Below are 18,111 nucleotides of genomic sequence, written 5' to 3'. Positions count from 1 at the left end.
AACGGGGTCAGGTTGCTCGATCCTGATATTTTAACCTCCCCCCCGAAGTCTAAGCTTTCCACCCCACCCGAAACCTTTGGCGGGCAGCGCTTCCCAACTCCTGCCGATCCACCTTAAGCAAGTCAAATGTCAGTGGAGGAATCGAAGTTATTCTTCTCGCTGTGAAGTGAGTGAGCAGAAAGGCGGTTTCTCCAGTGTTGTGAACAGGACTGGCAGGCACAACGATTACCCGATGTTACAGCACAGCTGGAGTTGCAGCCGTGCACACACAGCCCTCACCGGCTGGACAGCGGTTACCAACCAGCGCCAACAAACGCACCAGGAACAACACTGACCGCTGTCGCACCTTTGCCCCTTGGAGTAACCCTCCTTTATCATCAGCAATTTTTGAGGCTCACGTCTGGCTAGGACCATACAAATGCAGGAGGCGGCCGTTTGGCCCATCTAGCCTGTCCCGCCTCTGTGAAAGAGCCATCCAATTATTCCCACTCCCTTTTCCGCATAGCCCCGCGTTCGTGTTCCTTTCCAAATAAGTATCGAATTCCCCACCTGAGTGTTATTATTGAATTGATTTCCACCGCCCTTTCAGGCCGTACATTCCAGAACATAGCAACTCGCTGCATAGAAACATTTCTTCTCACCTCCCCTCTTTTGCCAATTACCCTACCCCTGTATCCTCTGGTTACCGACCCTCCTGCCAGGAGAAACAGTTTCTCCTTATTTACTCTATCACAACCCCACATTGTATTTAGCTCTAAGCTCCGAATGTTCTCTATTACCATTACAAAATTGCCAGGAATACTCCAAACAGAGGGTTTATTCAACTTCGTACCGCCATTTCAGATTTGAATAACAGCAGTAAAAATTATCAGGGGGAATATTCAATGTTCGCATGTTTATTCATTGGCATTATACATTTTCGGCAAGGAACGTTTTAATTCAAGCGGACTTCAGGAGACTTAGTTTCATCATGGAATGCAATGAAGACAAATGTGCGCTCATAATCAGAAACATTTTTTTTTTGAAGGATGGAACATATGACATTACAGGTTAGTTGGGCCCGTTTTCCTTGTGTTCCCTCGGCCCCAGCCCCTCTAAGGCTCTCCCCTAGCCCACGTGTAAAGTTGTGGCCATGCAGCCATGTCATTTTGGGAGCCTCGTTCACTTTTAGTGAACCGTCGGTTAAACCGATAAGTAAAAACTCCTCAGGCGCCACTCTCCTCGTACAGCTACTGAGGACTCATTTGAAAGAAATTACAACATTTTAAAACCATGTCAGTGGCGGTACTGACGAAGAGTCCCTCGTCATTTGGCTAGGCAACGACTAAATAAATGCTTGGGTCCACGCCGGTCCACTTGTCCTCATCAAATATAAAAACAGAAAAACTCAGCAGGTCTGGCAGCATCTGTGGAGAGAGAAACAAGAGTTAACGTTTCCAGTCCAATATGACTTTTCTTCGGAGCTACTGTGAACGTCTCCGTGTCACAATGAGAAGTTACAAAGCAGTTGGCCCTTATGATAATAGTAATAGATAATAGTAATAGTTAGTTGATAATAGTTGTATTTATTCTGGCACATGTTGTCACAGGCTAGCAATAACCAAACATACCATGTCTGCAGACGTTTCAGGAATCGATTATTCGTTTCCTCGTGTTGTCAAATGCACAGTAAAAAAATCTGCTTAAACCTCACAGCACAGTAAAATAGTCCCGACGATTCTACAGCAGTTATTAAACGACCTACCATTTTACGAAGGTTCCTCACCATCTTTACCAAGTCACAATCTTTTCAGTTCTCCTGAAAGCATCGTGTGTGTGTGTGTGTGTGTGTTTGTGTGTCTGTTGTATGTGAATTAATCAAAGACCAACCAGACATAAACATGTTAACTAGTTTAGTGAATGTAGTTTAGTGCCTTTTACCTGCTGACCAGTCGCATGATTCGCCGCGGGAGATAATTTCACTTGAGTAATTGATTCGGTTAATGTCAAATCACCCAGACTTTAGATTGATAATTTTAAGAGCCGAGTCACAAACATATCGTACATTTCATTAAATATCGCTTCTCCGTCTGATGTGCAACTTCCAGGGAAGAATCCCTGTTAGCACCTGGGAAAAGACACATTAACATTTAAATTATAATTGATGTTTTTAACAAAATACAGTCTCAATAATTGGATATTGTCGTTGCAGCTGGAAATATTGAGAACATATAACGCCACATTTAAAATGCATTCATTAAATTATGACAATAATAAAAATGGTAACTAAATTACCAATATAATGAAACGCCCATAAACCTCCCAGCAGGTAACCAAAGTAATTTCCTGCAATTTTACTTGAAAAATAGTAAATTGAACTACAGATTGATCCTTAAAAGGAATATTTGCTTCATGTGCATTCATATCCTTTGTCGAATTCGGCATTTGCTTTCAATCCATTCCAACATTAAAAAAAAGTTTCGTGATTCTGCCGCCTACTGTACAATTTGTACCTTTGCTGTGCTACTGAGGAAATGGGTACTTGCTTTTAGTTTTGATGCATAGACGCCTATTGTCTTCCTGGTAACTGTTAGTACATTACAACACTTCCAAAGTACTGCGTTTGTCAATTGAGCGCCTATTGGGGGTCGTGAAAGGCGCTACAGAAATGCAAAGTTCGATGCTGGGTCCCTGCACCAGGATTTGCGAAAACCGCCGAACGAATTTCGCACTGCTGCACTGGGAGACTGTGCTCACCCATTCCAGTAATGACCATGCACGTGTACAACACACTGCTTTCCATTTTAGCGAGCCCTTCAGCCAGTCACCTACAGGTTAAACAATCTCGGGGACAGTCACACGTGTTTTGAGAAATGGAACTTGAGTAACTTCAGCCCCTGGAGCTGGGCTGCTCCGGGGATGTGAAACGACGAGATAGGCCCCTTATAAATATATTTATATAAAAAAAAAACCCAGAAAGTGCCGGAAAAGCTCAGCAGGTCTGGCAGCATCTGTGGAGAAGAGAAACAGAGTTAACGTTTCCAGTCCAATCTGACTCTTTTCAGAACAGTTAACCCTGTTTTTCTCTCTCCACAGACGCTGCCAGACCTGCTGAGCTTTTCCAGCATTTCCTGTTTTCACTCCAGATCCCCAGAATTTTGCTTTTATTTCTGTCCTTCTCAATAAAGCCTTCATTCGTTGCTGCCCCATTCACAAAAGGCAAGATTTCCAGCCTATGAGTTAAGCCGGCAGCAACGCGCGTTCAAACCGTTGTCACACGTTAAGAGTTGTGATACTGTCTTGGATGAATGGCTCTGATAATTTGCAATGGAAAGGAGAAATTTTGTGTGGCGGAGGTGGTGGTGGTGGTGGTGGGGGAAGCGTTATCCCGCTCAAGGTGTGAAACGATTTGGATTTGGTTTTGGTTTGGATTCAGTCGCGGCTTCGGATTCTGCTCAATATTCTCTGTTCGCTCTCAGTAAACGTGGGGGCATTTTCATCTTCTCAGGGACGCCCACTGAACAAAGAGGTGGATCAATTGGTGGAATGTACATTTAAAAAAAAATTTTTTTTTTTTTTTGGAGATGACAATGTCTTGCATGATCAAGTCATACGGAGGAGAAGCCTTTGCCCAGGACTCAAGGGATTAAAAAGCCTTTGCCCAGGACTCAAGGGATTAAAGTAGATTGAATTTCACAGATACACTCATTGATTTTTGAACACTTTTTTTTCTCTTGCGTCCCTCCCCTGCTCATTTGTTCGGGGAAACTAAACCTTCAACATTTACATCCAAAATCTCACCTGTTTGCACACATCAACAATTCCATTTTTACATGAGCTGTTTGGCCCTGTCGGATTGCCCTTTCAATGGGCCCGACCAGCATGTGATAGAACCTGATGTTTAAAAAAAAAATTAATAATGGCAAGTTGCAATTTACTGAGCAGGCATTTCCACTCTAATAACAATTAATGCTGCCAAAGTACACAGGAAACTTACAGCTAGCCGTTCTCGCATTAACATCGCCACAGGAAGAAAAAATGCCTGAAGTTTATGCTAAACAACATTTTGAGGTGTTGGTTCTCCTCCTTGCAGCGACCAGGCGATAGTTTAATATTGGTCGCACTTATGCTTATTGGAAACTTTTAAGTTCTCGGAAGGGGTCCGCCCGTGTTCCAAGATTCTGGAATAAATTAAGGAATAATTAATTCACGGCGGAAGGCACGATTCACCGAGTGTACACACCAAATAACGGTGGGGGCAAAAATGTTGAGGCTTTTCCAAACAGTTTGCATTGTCGTCCGTGTGTTTTGTGCAATGTGGGGCAGGAGGAGGAGGGGTGTGTAGGGGTGGGGTTGGGGGGGGGGTTGTGAGGTTTGGTATCTTGTCGCTTGTAGGTTATCAAATACGGTTGTGATGACTGTGTGATTTGCAAATGTTACCCTGCTCTAGTCCGCTTTATGCCATTCGATGATGTCAGTCCCTCCGCTCCCAGAACAGGTGGGAAAAAAACTAAAACTAAACTTACTGGAAGAGAGGAAATGTCTTCACAGAATCATAAACCCCAGCACCACTTCAAGTCACCAACCCGGAAATAACCAACGTTTATAAGAATGAGTGACATGGTAACTTAATTAGGGGGAGAAACCACAATGCAACAGGAAGCCCCAAGGAACACAGATGGATTTTGAAAACAAAACTCATATTCCACATTTTGGTATTAAGTGCGACTTCAGTGTCGTGTCAAAGGGTCCACACCGACACACTCCGGGTGTGCTGTAAATGTACTTGCCCCCTGGCCGGTGCAATATCCTCCCCCACCCCCCCAACCACCCCCCTAGAAAGGGACCCAGTCTTGTTAAACAGGAAATATCAGCACGGATCTTATCTTAAAATAGTCTCCTTCGAGCCAACCAGAATGTTCACAACATCAGTAACAAATCTACTTTCCGACCTCCAGTCCTGAGCTGTACCCTCGCTACGTCTCCTCATTACTGTGTGGATCCAAAAGCGCACAGCGGCTGTGTTTTATACAGCGGTTCACAGGTACTGAGGATTGCGATTGAGACACACAAACACACACAAAAAAAAAATCACAGATGAAATGTTCACCTCCTGTAAGACAACCCACATTCACTGAGAGAGAGGATATAACCGAGCAGTGCCGCCAACACCAAATGTCACCGCGGGCTCTTGTCAGTTAACAAGTTAGCGCTGCTTAAAACAAAATATTGAGGCAAATCTCCGACAATCCGCTTTGAAACATTGAGCTGAAGCAAGTCCTTTGAGGTGGGGGTGGGGGGCAGTCAGCCTGGAGTTAACTGAAAAATATCCGCGCGTGTATATGTTTAACATTCACAGCTCAACTCCATAACTGACATGTTAACAGTATTGTTCCGTTTCAGTTACCGTGTCATGATGTAAGGTTCGGTGGGGACAGGTAGCCAAGGCGGATGAGGAGCATGCAACTGGAATCTAACGTTTCAATGATTCTGCTATATATTGTAGCAGAGTGAATTATATTCTCCAATTAAATCTAATTCGTACATACTGTACACAATGGAGGGTAGAAATCACAGTTCGCTTAAACATAGTTCTGGGGTTTAAAAAAAAACACTTTTACACCTGAAAGGCTTGGTGACATAGGGATTTGCTACTTGCCCTCCTAGAATTTCCTTTCCAGAGTTGCCTGCTCCTCCGGAGCAATGCTGAAGATCACGAATTTTGGAGATCTTTCAAAAGATTTAAGCCCTTACATCGGGTCTCAGCGTCCGAAAGATTTACACATTTTTGCTGCATCTAGTCTCGCCCGGTTGAAAGATGTGCACCTTTGTAATTTGTACAGGTGTGTACATCACCATGAGGGCCCCGGTGAGGTATTGGAATGAAGGTGTGTGTTGCACAGGGATGCAAATACATACAGGTTGTTCGAAGCGTTAACTGAAATGTCATTTTACTCCATGATAGAACTGCCGAGGTATCATTGGCGGCTCACATCCACAAGCGGTTCCAATAGCTCGCAACACTGGTTCCACCGGCGTGAAAACATTATTTTCACACAACTTTGGTGAGAGGGGTGTTGTGAGCGAGAAGCATGTCCACGGCCGTGGGAGGTAGTCACCGTTTCCTCCTGAACGTTGAGCATTTCGTAACGATTTCGGCAACACGATTTGCAAATGTACAGGATCACTTTCTCCGGGATCCCGAATGATCGAAACTATTCGAACTCTGCAGCGGGGATGATTAAAATACAATTATTACTTGGAACATCGATCTGGACAACTGTCAAATGTCTGTGATTTCAATACCTGTAGCTATCAAGGTTGCAAATCTTCTCACTCTAATTAGTCCCATTTTTCAACACCCCAAAGTGCCGTGGAGAAGGAATTAGATCTGGTGAAATGTGTAAATACAGAGTTTGAAAGCAACGAACAATTTCATGACCAACGGTTTAAAGGCAGTACGGTATAATAGGATATTTTTTAACGGTGCTATTTTGCAGATTAGTATGGCCCCAGTTTGATACAGTGTTTTGAGAATTAAAGACAGGTTGCTCAGCTAGATTGGCTCATCACGCGTTTGTACACGAGAAACAAAACAGGGTCTGGTAAAAGTTCACTTCCACGAGAAACCACAGCATCAGATTTGTTTATATGTAGAATATGCAGCGAAATATCCTGGTCCCCTTCGTGCTCCCCTGAGCTGCCACTGCACTCTGCCTGCTCTCAGGTGATTTGAAGAATGTTTCAGTCTGAAGGGCTTATGTTCTCTTCCACGGGGATGCGCTTCACAATCCCGTTTTCTTTCCTGGCACTATTGCCACCTCTACATTTGGCTCAAACGTTTTGGGATGCACAAACATCAGTGGGAGAACAAGAGGGAAAGGCTGGGTTTTTGTTGCTTTGCCCTCAAGGTAATCTGGTGGGGGTTGGCAGGGGGTGTTGAAACTGTCGCTGATTCCCCAGAACTGAGGAAACTCCCCGAGTTGTTTCAGTGCTGCTTGTCCCAGGCCTGACAAATATAATTTAGTTCATCGTCACCTACTTGGGTACATCTTTGTGTGTCCTTGGTTCACTCTTTTCTGTTTAATTTTATGTTTTGTCTTTTTTTTTTACATTTCCTACTGCATGTGGCTGTTTTGTGTTGTGACTTGGTTACCATTTGGAAATGATCATTGTGGTTTTATCCTGTGGAACTATTTGGAAGAAGAGCAGGGGAGTTAACCCTGGTGTCTGGGGGAATATTTATACCTCAATCAAAAATCACTGAAACAGATTATCTGGCCATTGTCATCTTGCTGTTTGTGGGAGCTTCCTGTGCACAAATTGGCTGCTGCATTTCCTACACTTCCAATGTACTTCAGTGGCTGTAAAGTGCTTTGGGCTGAAAAGCACTCTTTAAGTGCAAGACTTTCTTTCTTTTCTCTTGATTATTCTAGCGTAATATTTCAACTTCATTTTTACTCTAACTAAAATCTTGCATGAAGGGATATTCACAAACAATGTGTTTAATATTTAGTGTTTGATTTTGCCAATGGGAATTTGGGAATATATGTTTCCTGGGTTGTAGTTTGGCCATTTTAACTGTTCTGGGTAATTTCATGTGAACTGGTTCAAAATCTACTTGCGACTATGCTAACAAATCAGGTTTCCACCAATCTTACACAATTTGGATGCTTCCTTTGATGTGAAAGCACAGCTGCACCATGATCTGTACATAGTCTCCCCCGTTCACACCCCACTCCCCCCAAAAGAACACCTGAGATTAGTTTTACAAGCGCTAGAAAGATACATTAGAATTTTATACTGGAGTCAGGACCATTGGACTCGGCTGCAACATTGTATGGCAGTGCTGAAATATTTTAGTTGCACTGATTTATGCACATGTTTAGTGTGATTTGCACATTTTCTGACATTGGATATTAAATCAGTGATCCTTTATTTGGCTTGAAAGCTAGATTTAAAACTTTAAATAATTCAATTTTTATTTGCTAGTTTTATTTTGAACAGATACACATTTCACATACATATTGTGCAGTTTGATCTTGTTTGAATGCGCTTTTAGTCTTTGTTAAGAATTTGAATCATATTGCATTTACTTTTCAACCCATTCAACTATTGGCATTTAATTGGAATTGATGTGTCCATCTAAAAGCTAGATGACGTTATCATGGCAATGCAAGGCATCGTTCCAAATCTGTGACATGATTAATTCAGTTTTGTATGAAAATTATTTATTGCAGCTTTTTGGCGTGATGTAGTTTGTACATCACCCTAATAGAAAAGGACCAGCATAACTTGAGGAATAAATTTGGCAAATAAATGATGCATCGAATTTTGGCAAGCACCATGAGGTCACCTTGAGGAGGTAATTATTTTTCAGCATTGGTAAATAAATGCCTTGTTGGTCCTTTGCTCACACTAAAGAAAAAAATGACATTTGGATGTTCGTGGATGAAGTATGAACACAGGATTGCTTTCCTGATTGGAACTTGGTAGGTTTGAAACTCATTTAACTCATTCAAACCCCTTCTACTCGCAGGGTTAAAATCAGGCCCTGCAACTCAGCACTGCTAGCTGTGCGCTGCTGTACGCAGATACCTGTAAACCAGCATGATAACAGAATAATGGGAACTTGCTATTGTTCTCTATTTATGGAAGACAACCCTTTCTCATTCAGGTATTCCGAGTGAAGTCAAATTGAAATACTTCATCCAGATACTGTGGTTGTAAGCATTCACAAAGTTCACTCGTCTGCTACCCAAGAAAAAAATAAATGCATTTATTAACATATTTATGTGTTTTCAGATGTTTGTCATTTGAACCCTGTACTTTGTCATCTAAAGCTTACTTAGGTTACTTGCATCTTTAGTTACTTCTAAAGAACTGAATGAATGGAAGAGCTCATGCACTGCATCCCGTGTGCTTTCTCCAAAGGAGATGTTGTATTTTGAATGTGGGATATACCATGTCCCACAGCAGCACTGAGATGTAATTAATATTTTCACTGCTGATGATGACTAAATTTGATTTCAACTTTAGTTACGAGTTACTCAATCCACCTCCAGTGTTGAAAATACAAAGGCCATTTTGCCTCGGGCCATAACACAAATTCTTTATTCTTCCCTCTGCCCTTCATCTCACTAGTCTAGAAAATGAAATGAAGTGAAATGATGTTCCAGCGTTTTGTATATTCCGCATCTTGCCAATATCCAAGAAGCATTTATTATTAGTTAGAATCTTGTTTTAGTTCTTTTGGAATGAAAAGCACACTTTGTTTTACCATTCAGAGTCTTGTATCAATTGGTACATTTACTATTCAGAGTCTTGTATCAATTGCTACATCACACAAATGCTAAGTGTAGTATAAAATACACTAAGCATTGTTAATATTTATAGTTATAATGTTGAAAATTTGTGTCAATAAATCAGGAGGAGAGATGCGATTTTTTTCATTCCCCAATATAGGTGCAGGAGCACCAGAAATAATCTTATGTTGCTTTACTGCAACATACACAGCAATTTTAAAGATAGGCAATATTGCTTTGTGTGAAACCATGGGCAGCTTTTATGGCAATGGGGGATTTAGGTTACAAATCTTTCAATTTCCCAAACATTGTATGTTGCTATTCAAGATAATAGTGAAGGTCAAGCTATGAAGTCTGTAGCAGTGTAATGGTGCATGCATTTAAAATTGAAAGGGGAATCAAAGTGAACTTTGCAGGAAAGGGATATTATGATTTCAACCTTCATTGAAATGCTACTACCACAGACATAGGTAGCTCACTGGAAATTGTCTTTAAAGAGTTATTACTTAATAAACACAAATTAAATAAGGTACAGCATCTCTAATCTCAAAGTAATGCTCTAGGTCACAAATTAAGAAATTAATCAATGAAAGATTCTCCCATTTTAACCCCCAGCAGGTCATTTAATAATTCACATTTAATAGTTTATTTTAAATTAGATAACACTTACATCAAGTTCCGTTCAAAAAAAAGGATACTGCAGGGTTAAATACTCTCATTGACAGGTTCTTTAGAAGGACATCATCATAAACCACAAACTTCTATGCCAGTATTCTGGTTTTGAAAATTGACAGGTCAGGAAAGAAAAAAACACTTTTACCTTGCAAATCATATCCTGCATTTTTTTTATTTATTCCATATGACAAAATAGTAACCTAGACTAAGACATCCATTTCAATCAGTAGATGTGTCAAGCCAACAAGGTTTAATAAAAATATTGGATATAGGTAACAATTCCCAACTGGTTCAGGTTGGTTTCCCAGCCCTACATGGTATCGCAGTATAAAAATAGTGTCTCTCTTCACCATGTAGAGAAGAACAACCAGTACCTGAATACAAAAGGGTTCAGTCTACCTACTGCCCTATTTACATTGCTTTAGAAGTCTTAAGTTACAGATCCTTATGGACAGAACACTACATGGTACCAAATGCTAACATTTGGCTAACAAAAATTCACACCAAAAAATGACACAGATAAATAAAACATTCAACTGCTGAAAATACAGCAACGTTAAGCCACCTTACAACTTGTTTTGTTTCATTTTATTTATGCTCTTGAAAGGTTCCCAAATCACCCACATTTAGTGCTTAAAAGGTGGAAGTAACACAGGATTGATGCATTGTTCTCACTGTAGGAACAACTCCCCTTGCGGTAAATACAATAGCTTTAGTGGGGGGCAAAAACAGCTCTTCTAGGATCAGTCGTGTCTCTTCAAGTTGGTTGATTTTGACAAGATGGTAGAAACAACGATCTAAAGTGATTTTAAAAAAAAATGTTCCTTAAGTGAACCCTAAAATGTTTATTCAATGAGCAGATTGTCCCACTTTCAGTCCGTTCAAAATACCCGCCATGCAACTCCACCATGTGATTACCGTGTCTTTTGCCCAATCCGTATTGCAATATCTCTTCAAAAACAGTTTCATACAAATGGAAGTTTTTACACCACCGTCCACCGTGCTTTCAATGCAAAAAAAATGAGGTAGTACTGTACACGAAACGGTTACTGTTAGTTCAAGTTTTGATTAAGCTCCACCCATCCCGATTTACTAGCTTAATAATAATGTAGATTAAAAACAGACTTCTTACTATGGTGCACCATTGACAAATGATCACCAGTTGTGTCACTCTTTTACCATTAAGGACAGTTGTGCTTGATACCCAAAACATACCGAGAAGACAATTAGCCAGTCTGAATGGATTTTCCAGCACTTTAAACATTAAAGAAAGTTTACAACACTTTCATCAAATTCATAACATTTGCCTTCTTATCTTACATTTAATACTTGTCTTTAGACTATGGAAATTTGTTGTTCAGTTCTACATTTGCTGTGTTTAAAAAGGTCATAAAAGGTTTGCACAAATCTCTTTTACTCATCTCAGTCATATCATAAGGTGCAAGGTACTTTACATATCCCAGCTTCATTACAGAATTCAAATTATACAAATCAGTTTGATGTGAAATTCCTCCAGTCAATAATTTTAATGAGAAAGATTATTGCGAGTGCAAAATGGGATTTCCCACTTTGTGCTCGTGCTGCTATATTCAGTTAAATTGTTCACAGGTGGAGTTTCACCCTCTTTAATGATCAACTGGCACAAAGGTCAGACTTACAAGGGGTTCAACAGTGTCAGAAGAACCTTCAGATACAAAAGGAAGTTTATATGACTTCATTTTGCTTCACTTCTGGGTCCCTGTTTTGTCTCATCTGCTATACTACACAAAAAAATTAAAACTCAAAAAGTACTACCAGTGCAGGGGCAGCATTATGATCATGCTCTGGGAAGAACTTGCTCTCAATCAGAATAATCGATTGCTACATAATAGAACATGCGCTCAGTTCCATGAATTGAGAACATATTCATAACAGTTTTACTCACACACTTCTATGCACATGGCCATTGCTGACTCTATTAAGGATGGGCACAGCAATAACAGCAATGGTTGCTGCTGGTAACCAAGCAGTACTTCACAGTTACTGCCAAAATTTGAAGGCGAACGGATGCAAGTGGAGTGGATATCACGTCACCTCAACCAAATGAGATTTCACAGCATCTGTTCCAGATGTGCTTTTACACTCGATGAAACCGAGTAAGGATGACAGGTCCAGCGGAAGTAAATCCTAAATCAGCAAGCTTAATGGATTTGAAGCAAAACTTACTTCTCCAACTCGCAGATAATAGTGGCATGCAAATGGGGGGCTTATAGTTTCCTAAACTAAAGGGTTCTTTGCTTCCTACTTGTCCAAAACTTGTTGTCAACATAGAAGGCGAAGGCTCCATGAAGTGTGCAAAATATTAGTGACTCTGCAGAGCAGGGGGGCAGAAAAACGTGTGCTCCAGTGTACAAATGCCCCTGTCTATGGTCACCGAAAAATGGAGCAAAGCCAGATACCTACTGGCATGTGGATTAAAAAAAAGAGTATCTCTTTGTACCTCACATATTGAGATTCTGCTGCACCAAACACAATGGAAGCAGGATAATAAAAGTAGGGATTGCCAGAGTAAATTTCCCATGATCGTAACACTTAAAAGTGGATTTTCATTGGAGGAAATAACAATAAAAGATTTCACGTTGCCACCTACTTTAAGGGATAAATAAAATGTCCTGTTAACAATTTCTAACCAATTAAAAAGTATAGGACTCTGGTGGATTCAATTCCTTTTGTACAGTTTTAACGCACCCATTAACACGTTTGCATAAATTCCTGTCTCTGCCATTTTAATGTAGGTGTTAAGCAGTTTGAAATAATTAAGTTAACATCTACATTGAAATGGAAGAGAAAGGATTTATTTTTAGGAAAGTGTTAACTGCGTTAAAAACAGTTGTAGTACATCTGTAGGTGCTTTTATCTTAAAAAAACACACATTATGTGATATAAATAAGTTTTTAAACTGTATGCAGTTCCATGGCATCAAGCGTTTCCTAAATGGACTCTTGACCACCCCTGCACCCCCAAAATACATGCCGTTTAATAACATATTAATACTGGATTGGGCCAGTAACAAACATGTACCAGTTGATCAGTTAAATATATTAATATTAAAAGAGGGTAGCAGGCACCATAGTTAAGGGGGAACCATCACTTTTTTAGTAATGGGTCTGTGAAAATAACATTTTAACACAGAAATGTTAAAACAAAACAGGCTAAAACTTGCTGGGAGGACTAAATTATTCAAGGTTAAATTGAAAGGTACTGCAGTATACACATGATTTCCGACAGTTTAAGTAACAAACAGGGTTTGTTCTCTCTATGCAACTGAAGTTGGAAGTGAATACATTTAGATTCAGTCCCAGTCTAAATTTTTAAATGTTCATTTAATGGAGGATTTCACTTGTTCAAATATAATTCTACCCTCTCCTATCGGAAATACATATCTGACCTATAAGGGTTAAATAGCAGCTTCTTTAAAACAGTTCAAATTTTTCAACAAAAAAAAAAGGTCACAATGGCATTCAATTGGATTTGGGAAAAAGAAACGAAAATTGACAAGTCTACAAGTTTTGTTCTTTCCATAGGTAAGAGAAGATCTTTCAGACATCATCATGTATCTGGCTACAATTTAAAAACATGTAATATATATATGCATATACCTTGCATATAATTCTGCCAATACCAAAATTGAGGGTGGGGCTGGATACTTTTTCTGACCCGCATAATCTTGACAGTATAAATAGTACAGACAAGCACAATTTTTTTTTATAGTTTACATCTCTGGGGACACAAAAATCACCTTTTTTTCTTTTTAAAGAGCAGGATATCTTAAAAAGGAAAACAAATTTATAATTTCAAGTTTCTACTTCATGTGAAGACAATTAGCACAGTTGTCCAGCCATACTCCAGTCAGTTTATGGTTTCCAGGCCCTTAGCGACTCCACTCACAGTATCGTTGTCAAGGAACTAAATTAGAGCAATGGCCCCACCCAGTTTCCAATCCATCAAACAGTTCATCTGTTCACGGTAATCAAGGGTCTATTAATTTTTTGAAATTAGTTTTGAAGTACTTTTCTGTAAAATTTACTATTGAAACAAGTAGTACCATGCAAATCTTGCAAGACAACTCAAACCATAACCAGAATATGGAACTTTCGTGATTCTGGGTATGAGTAAAGGAGCAAGAAAACACCAACAACTGAGTATTTGGAGTTGAAGTCATATCTTAACAACTATTGAAGGTATGCTCCAAAAACTGTACATTATATAGTACAAGATTCAAAATGGTTCATGTGTTATTTGTGTTTAAGAGTGCCATGTTTTAGTTAATGCCAATTTCTTTGTTATCTTCAATAAATCTAACGAATGGCCGATTTGCTCCTCCTTCTGTGCTTGGTTTCTCCAGCCCAGCGACAGGCGGACTGCTGCCTGTGCGAACCCTGTCCATTCCGCTGGTCACATTAGTTAAAGCTGGGATACCACTGCTCCCCAAGCTAACAGGGAGCTGAGGAATGCCTCCATTCTGTATAACAGAAATCTCATTATTTTTCAAAGCTAGACCATTCGTGATAGCAGCAGCGTACTGGTTCCAGAATGTTGCGTCAACATTCATTGCCCGAGCTGCCAAATCCTTTTGAAAGATCTCTGAGAACTTCATAGCATCACCACCTAGTAAAGCCATTGGGTTCTCCACTGACAGACGACGCCCTCTTCTTGCTGGAGCATTATTCCACATATGGGTTCCCATGTGAACCTAACGAGAAACACAAAACAGTGACAAAGAAAAATTGCATTGTTAAAAAGAATATATTTTCAAACGCAATATATTTTTGATATGCTTTTTTTTTTCAATTACCCCACTGTTACAAACATCTGCACAGACTCTCTTTAAAGGGTTTCATTCTGCAGGGAAATCTTGAAACAGTGAAGTGTGCCAAATGGAATTCTGAAATAGAAGCATAAAATGCTGGAAATTCATAGCAAGGCCAATCAGCGTCTGAAAGAGAAAGATAAGTTAACATTTTGGGTGTGTCCTTTGTCAGAACATTAATCAATGTTTTCCCTTGCAGAGGTTTAACAACTGATAGGCATTTCCAGCATTTTCTGCTTTTCACTTCCAGTTTTTGTACACAAATCCACAAATTCAATTTTGCTCTTGTTGCAATCGCTCATATTCATGTCATGCATAATCATTTTTTAAAAAAACTGAATATTTAAAATATGATTGCAGTTTACACCTCATAAAAGAAGTTTACAATTCAAAAGATCTGATCATGCAAATCTCTTAGCACCAAATTTCTACCTTCCTTTGCTACTTATGTTGCTTCATTTGCATTATTGGATAATTCAACAACAAGAACTTAGTCACATAGTGCCTTTAATGTGGACAAACATTCCAAAGTGCTTCGCAGAAGCTAATGAAAAAGCAAATGGGCTGAGCCAAAGAAGGAAATGTCAGGAGAAGCAACCAAGAGTTTGGTCAAAGAGGTAGGGTTGTTTTGGCAGGGACTAAAAATAATTACTTCAGTGCCTCCAATGGTTAGCTTGATGCAATTGAGGTTCATCCAATATTGAATGTCGGACAAGTAATGAAACAGCACAGTGAGGGTGGAGGGATTGAGAGAGGATGTGGAGAAATAGGGCCAGGTATCACCATGAATGTCTACGAAGGATCTTGGCTAGATGCAACGCAGTAGATTTTCAGCTTGGAGCCCGGGCGGAAATCTGGTATTGTGGATTGGTTAACCATTACAGGAAATACCTGAGTGACATTTCCAGATGAAATAGAGGTTAAAAAAAATAATTGTTTTCCGTAATGACAGCCAATTGCTCGGCCAGTTCCATGATTGGGTGGTAAATTAAAAATCCACCTCAGCATTTAGATGAGGACGAGGAGAGGAGTCAAGGATAGATCTTTTGAGGATTTTGGAAGTAACAGTACATAGGTTGGAAGAGAAACCACTGCTGGAAGTGCAATAGGGACAATCAAGGAGGTAAGAGTAAAACCAAGTGACATGAACACCACAACTTGTTTAGCGTGAAAAAACTTTGAATTATGAGGCGTAGACTATATTTAATTTTGTACAGCCAAATCTCCCATGATGTTGTTCATGGTTAACCAGATTTTACCACCCTGGTTACCACATAGCCAGAATCAATTTCTGGTAACTAGCCACCCAGCGCAGATTGGAGAAGTTGGCATGGAGATTTAAAAATTCTTATCTTGTTTTCAAATACTTCCCCATCTCTGTAACCCCTTCCAGCCATACAAACTTCCAAAATTTCTGCACTCTTCCAAATCTGGCTTCCTGCACATACCCGATTTTCATCGCTTCATGATTGGTGGCTTGAGCTGCCCAGGGCTCAAGCTCTGCAATTCCCTCCCTAAACCTCTCCACCTCTCTTTAAAACCCACATCTTTGACCAAGTTTTTGGCCACCTGTGCTAGCCATCTCCTTTTGTGGCTCAGTGTCAAATTTTGTTCGATAATTATCCTGTGAGATGCCTTGGCGTGCTTTACCACATTAAAGGCATACATAAACATAAGCTGTTTGTGCAAGTCAGCATACTCAACATGCAGTGGTCCAAATTGTTTGTGATCTCTCGTCCACCCTCCCGTCAAACTAGACTCCGTAAGGGTACAGTCTCCCAAAACATACCCTCTTACTTTCTGATGACAGTATTATATTACAACACGCACAAAAAAGTTAAAAAATTACTCCTGTTTCCCTGCTGGACCTGTGCTTAAGTGGCTTGTTGTTTTAGGGCCACAAAGTTTAATTGTTGTAAGGAAACACTGCCAGTGGTCACTCAGAGTTTAACTGTTGCCTGGCCAAAGTATTTTGCAAATTGGAATGTGCTTGTCAGTTTCATTTTGCATCTCAAACACCAAAATTTTAAGCTTGCTTTGCATCTGTGACAAAGTGCGTCATCTGAAATGGGCTATCTGTGGTTCAGAGAAAGGTAATTTTTATCTGAGAAAATGCTAATGTTTCTGAAATAAGATTAGATGTCTGAGTCAGTTTTATTATATTTGTAATATCTTTTTTTAAAAAAAAAATACAAGACTTTCTTATTTTGGCCACTCACCATATTTCTTTGCTAACGGAAATTTTTTGTTATCAAGACATTATATTGATTTTATTAACTATCATTTATCATTCAAACTTATGTAAGAGAAAGATATTTTGACTGTGGTCTTAGGATTTCAACAGTCATGTTCTTCTCAGTTAGCTAAAAGCTACATGTTATAGAAACAAGACAAGTTTTGGGACTTTTATAAGAATTTGGAAACATTTTTTAATGGGGAAAGTTGCTACTCTCAGTTGGGTTGAAAAGTGAAATGTCTTAAAGGGCCACTTGTGCAAACATCCAGCAAAGTTAAACTCAGAAGGATGTTGACAATGGAGATATGGATGAGTGAGCCCAAATAATGGGGACATCCTGAATTTAGGAGGCTTTTTGGGGAGAACAAATTTCAAAATATATTAAAATATACATTAAAAAAAATGATTTTCACTTATATTGTGCCTTATCCTATCGCTCAGAGATGGCACAAAGTGGGACAGACACAATGCAAAAAATTTCATCAGGGCTTTGCAACTTTGGAGGAATTCCTGTTTTTCTGTGCACAAAGGTGTCCAAAGAACTTCTGCTAAAATTATGATGGCAGGAGCTTTGAAAAAACACATGGCAATCAATTACTTTGAAGAGTTGTGACTGTTGTTTCTTGGGCAAATGTAGCACCATTTAGTACCAAGCAAGTTCCCACAGACAACATTGAGGTAAACGACATTAATCTGGGCGGGATTTTCCAGCCCCACCCGCCTGGATCGCCCGGTTCTCCCTGAAAGTCAATGGACTTTTGGCTGGGGAAGCAGCATCCACCGCAGCGGGTCCCACTGAAATCCCGCCCTCTGTTTCTGATAGTGTTGATTGAGTAGACCATTGCCCAGACACTGGAAGAACTCTCTGTTCTTCCTCAAATGAGTGCCATAACGTTTTTAACATCCATTTATCCAGAACTTGCTGACATATCCTCGTCTCTCAAGCTATAAAATGTAGAATCATGAAGTCATTTACTGAACAGAAGGAGGCCATTTGGCCCAATGAGTCCATGCTGGCTCCCTGTGGAGCATCCAGTCAGTCCCATGCCCCTGCTTGGTTCCCATAG

At 39.9% G+C, this 18,111-nt stretch overlaps 1 protein-coding gene across 3 annotated transcripts in view; it reads right to left on the bottom strand.

Moving 5' to 3' along the window:
* Positions 1 to 13,324: 13,324 nt before the first annotated feature.
* LOC144679487 (sal-like protein 3) overlaps positions 13,325 to 18,111 on the bottom strand; it is a 56,393-nt gene continuing 51,606 nt past the window's right edge. For 2 of the 3 annotated variants that reach the window (XM_078539905.1, XM_078539906.1), the window contains one exon: positions 13,325 to 14,691. In XM_078539905.1, the coding sequence (XP_078396031.1) occupies positions 14,260 to 14,691 (432 nt within the window). In that variant the 3' untranslated portion in view covers positions 13,325 to 14,259. The remainder of the gene's footprint in view (positions 14,692 to 18,111) is intronic. The other variant, XM_078539907.1, reaches the window with a different exon arrangement.

Source organism: Cetorhinus maximus, chromosome 4 (assembly GCF_964194155.1).
Source record: "Cetorhinus maximus chromosome 4, sCetMax3.hap1.1, whole genome shotgun sequence".
In the NCBI taxonomy this organism is placed as follows: domain Eukaryota; kingdom Metazoa; phylum Chordata; class Chondrichthyes; order Lamniformes; family Cetorhinidae; genus Cetorhinus; species Cetorhinus maximus.
The sequence above is the reverse complement of the archived record's forward strand: the minus strand, read 5'-3'. Positions and strand labels throughout refer to the sequence as shown.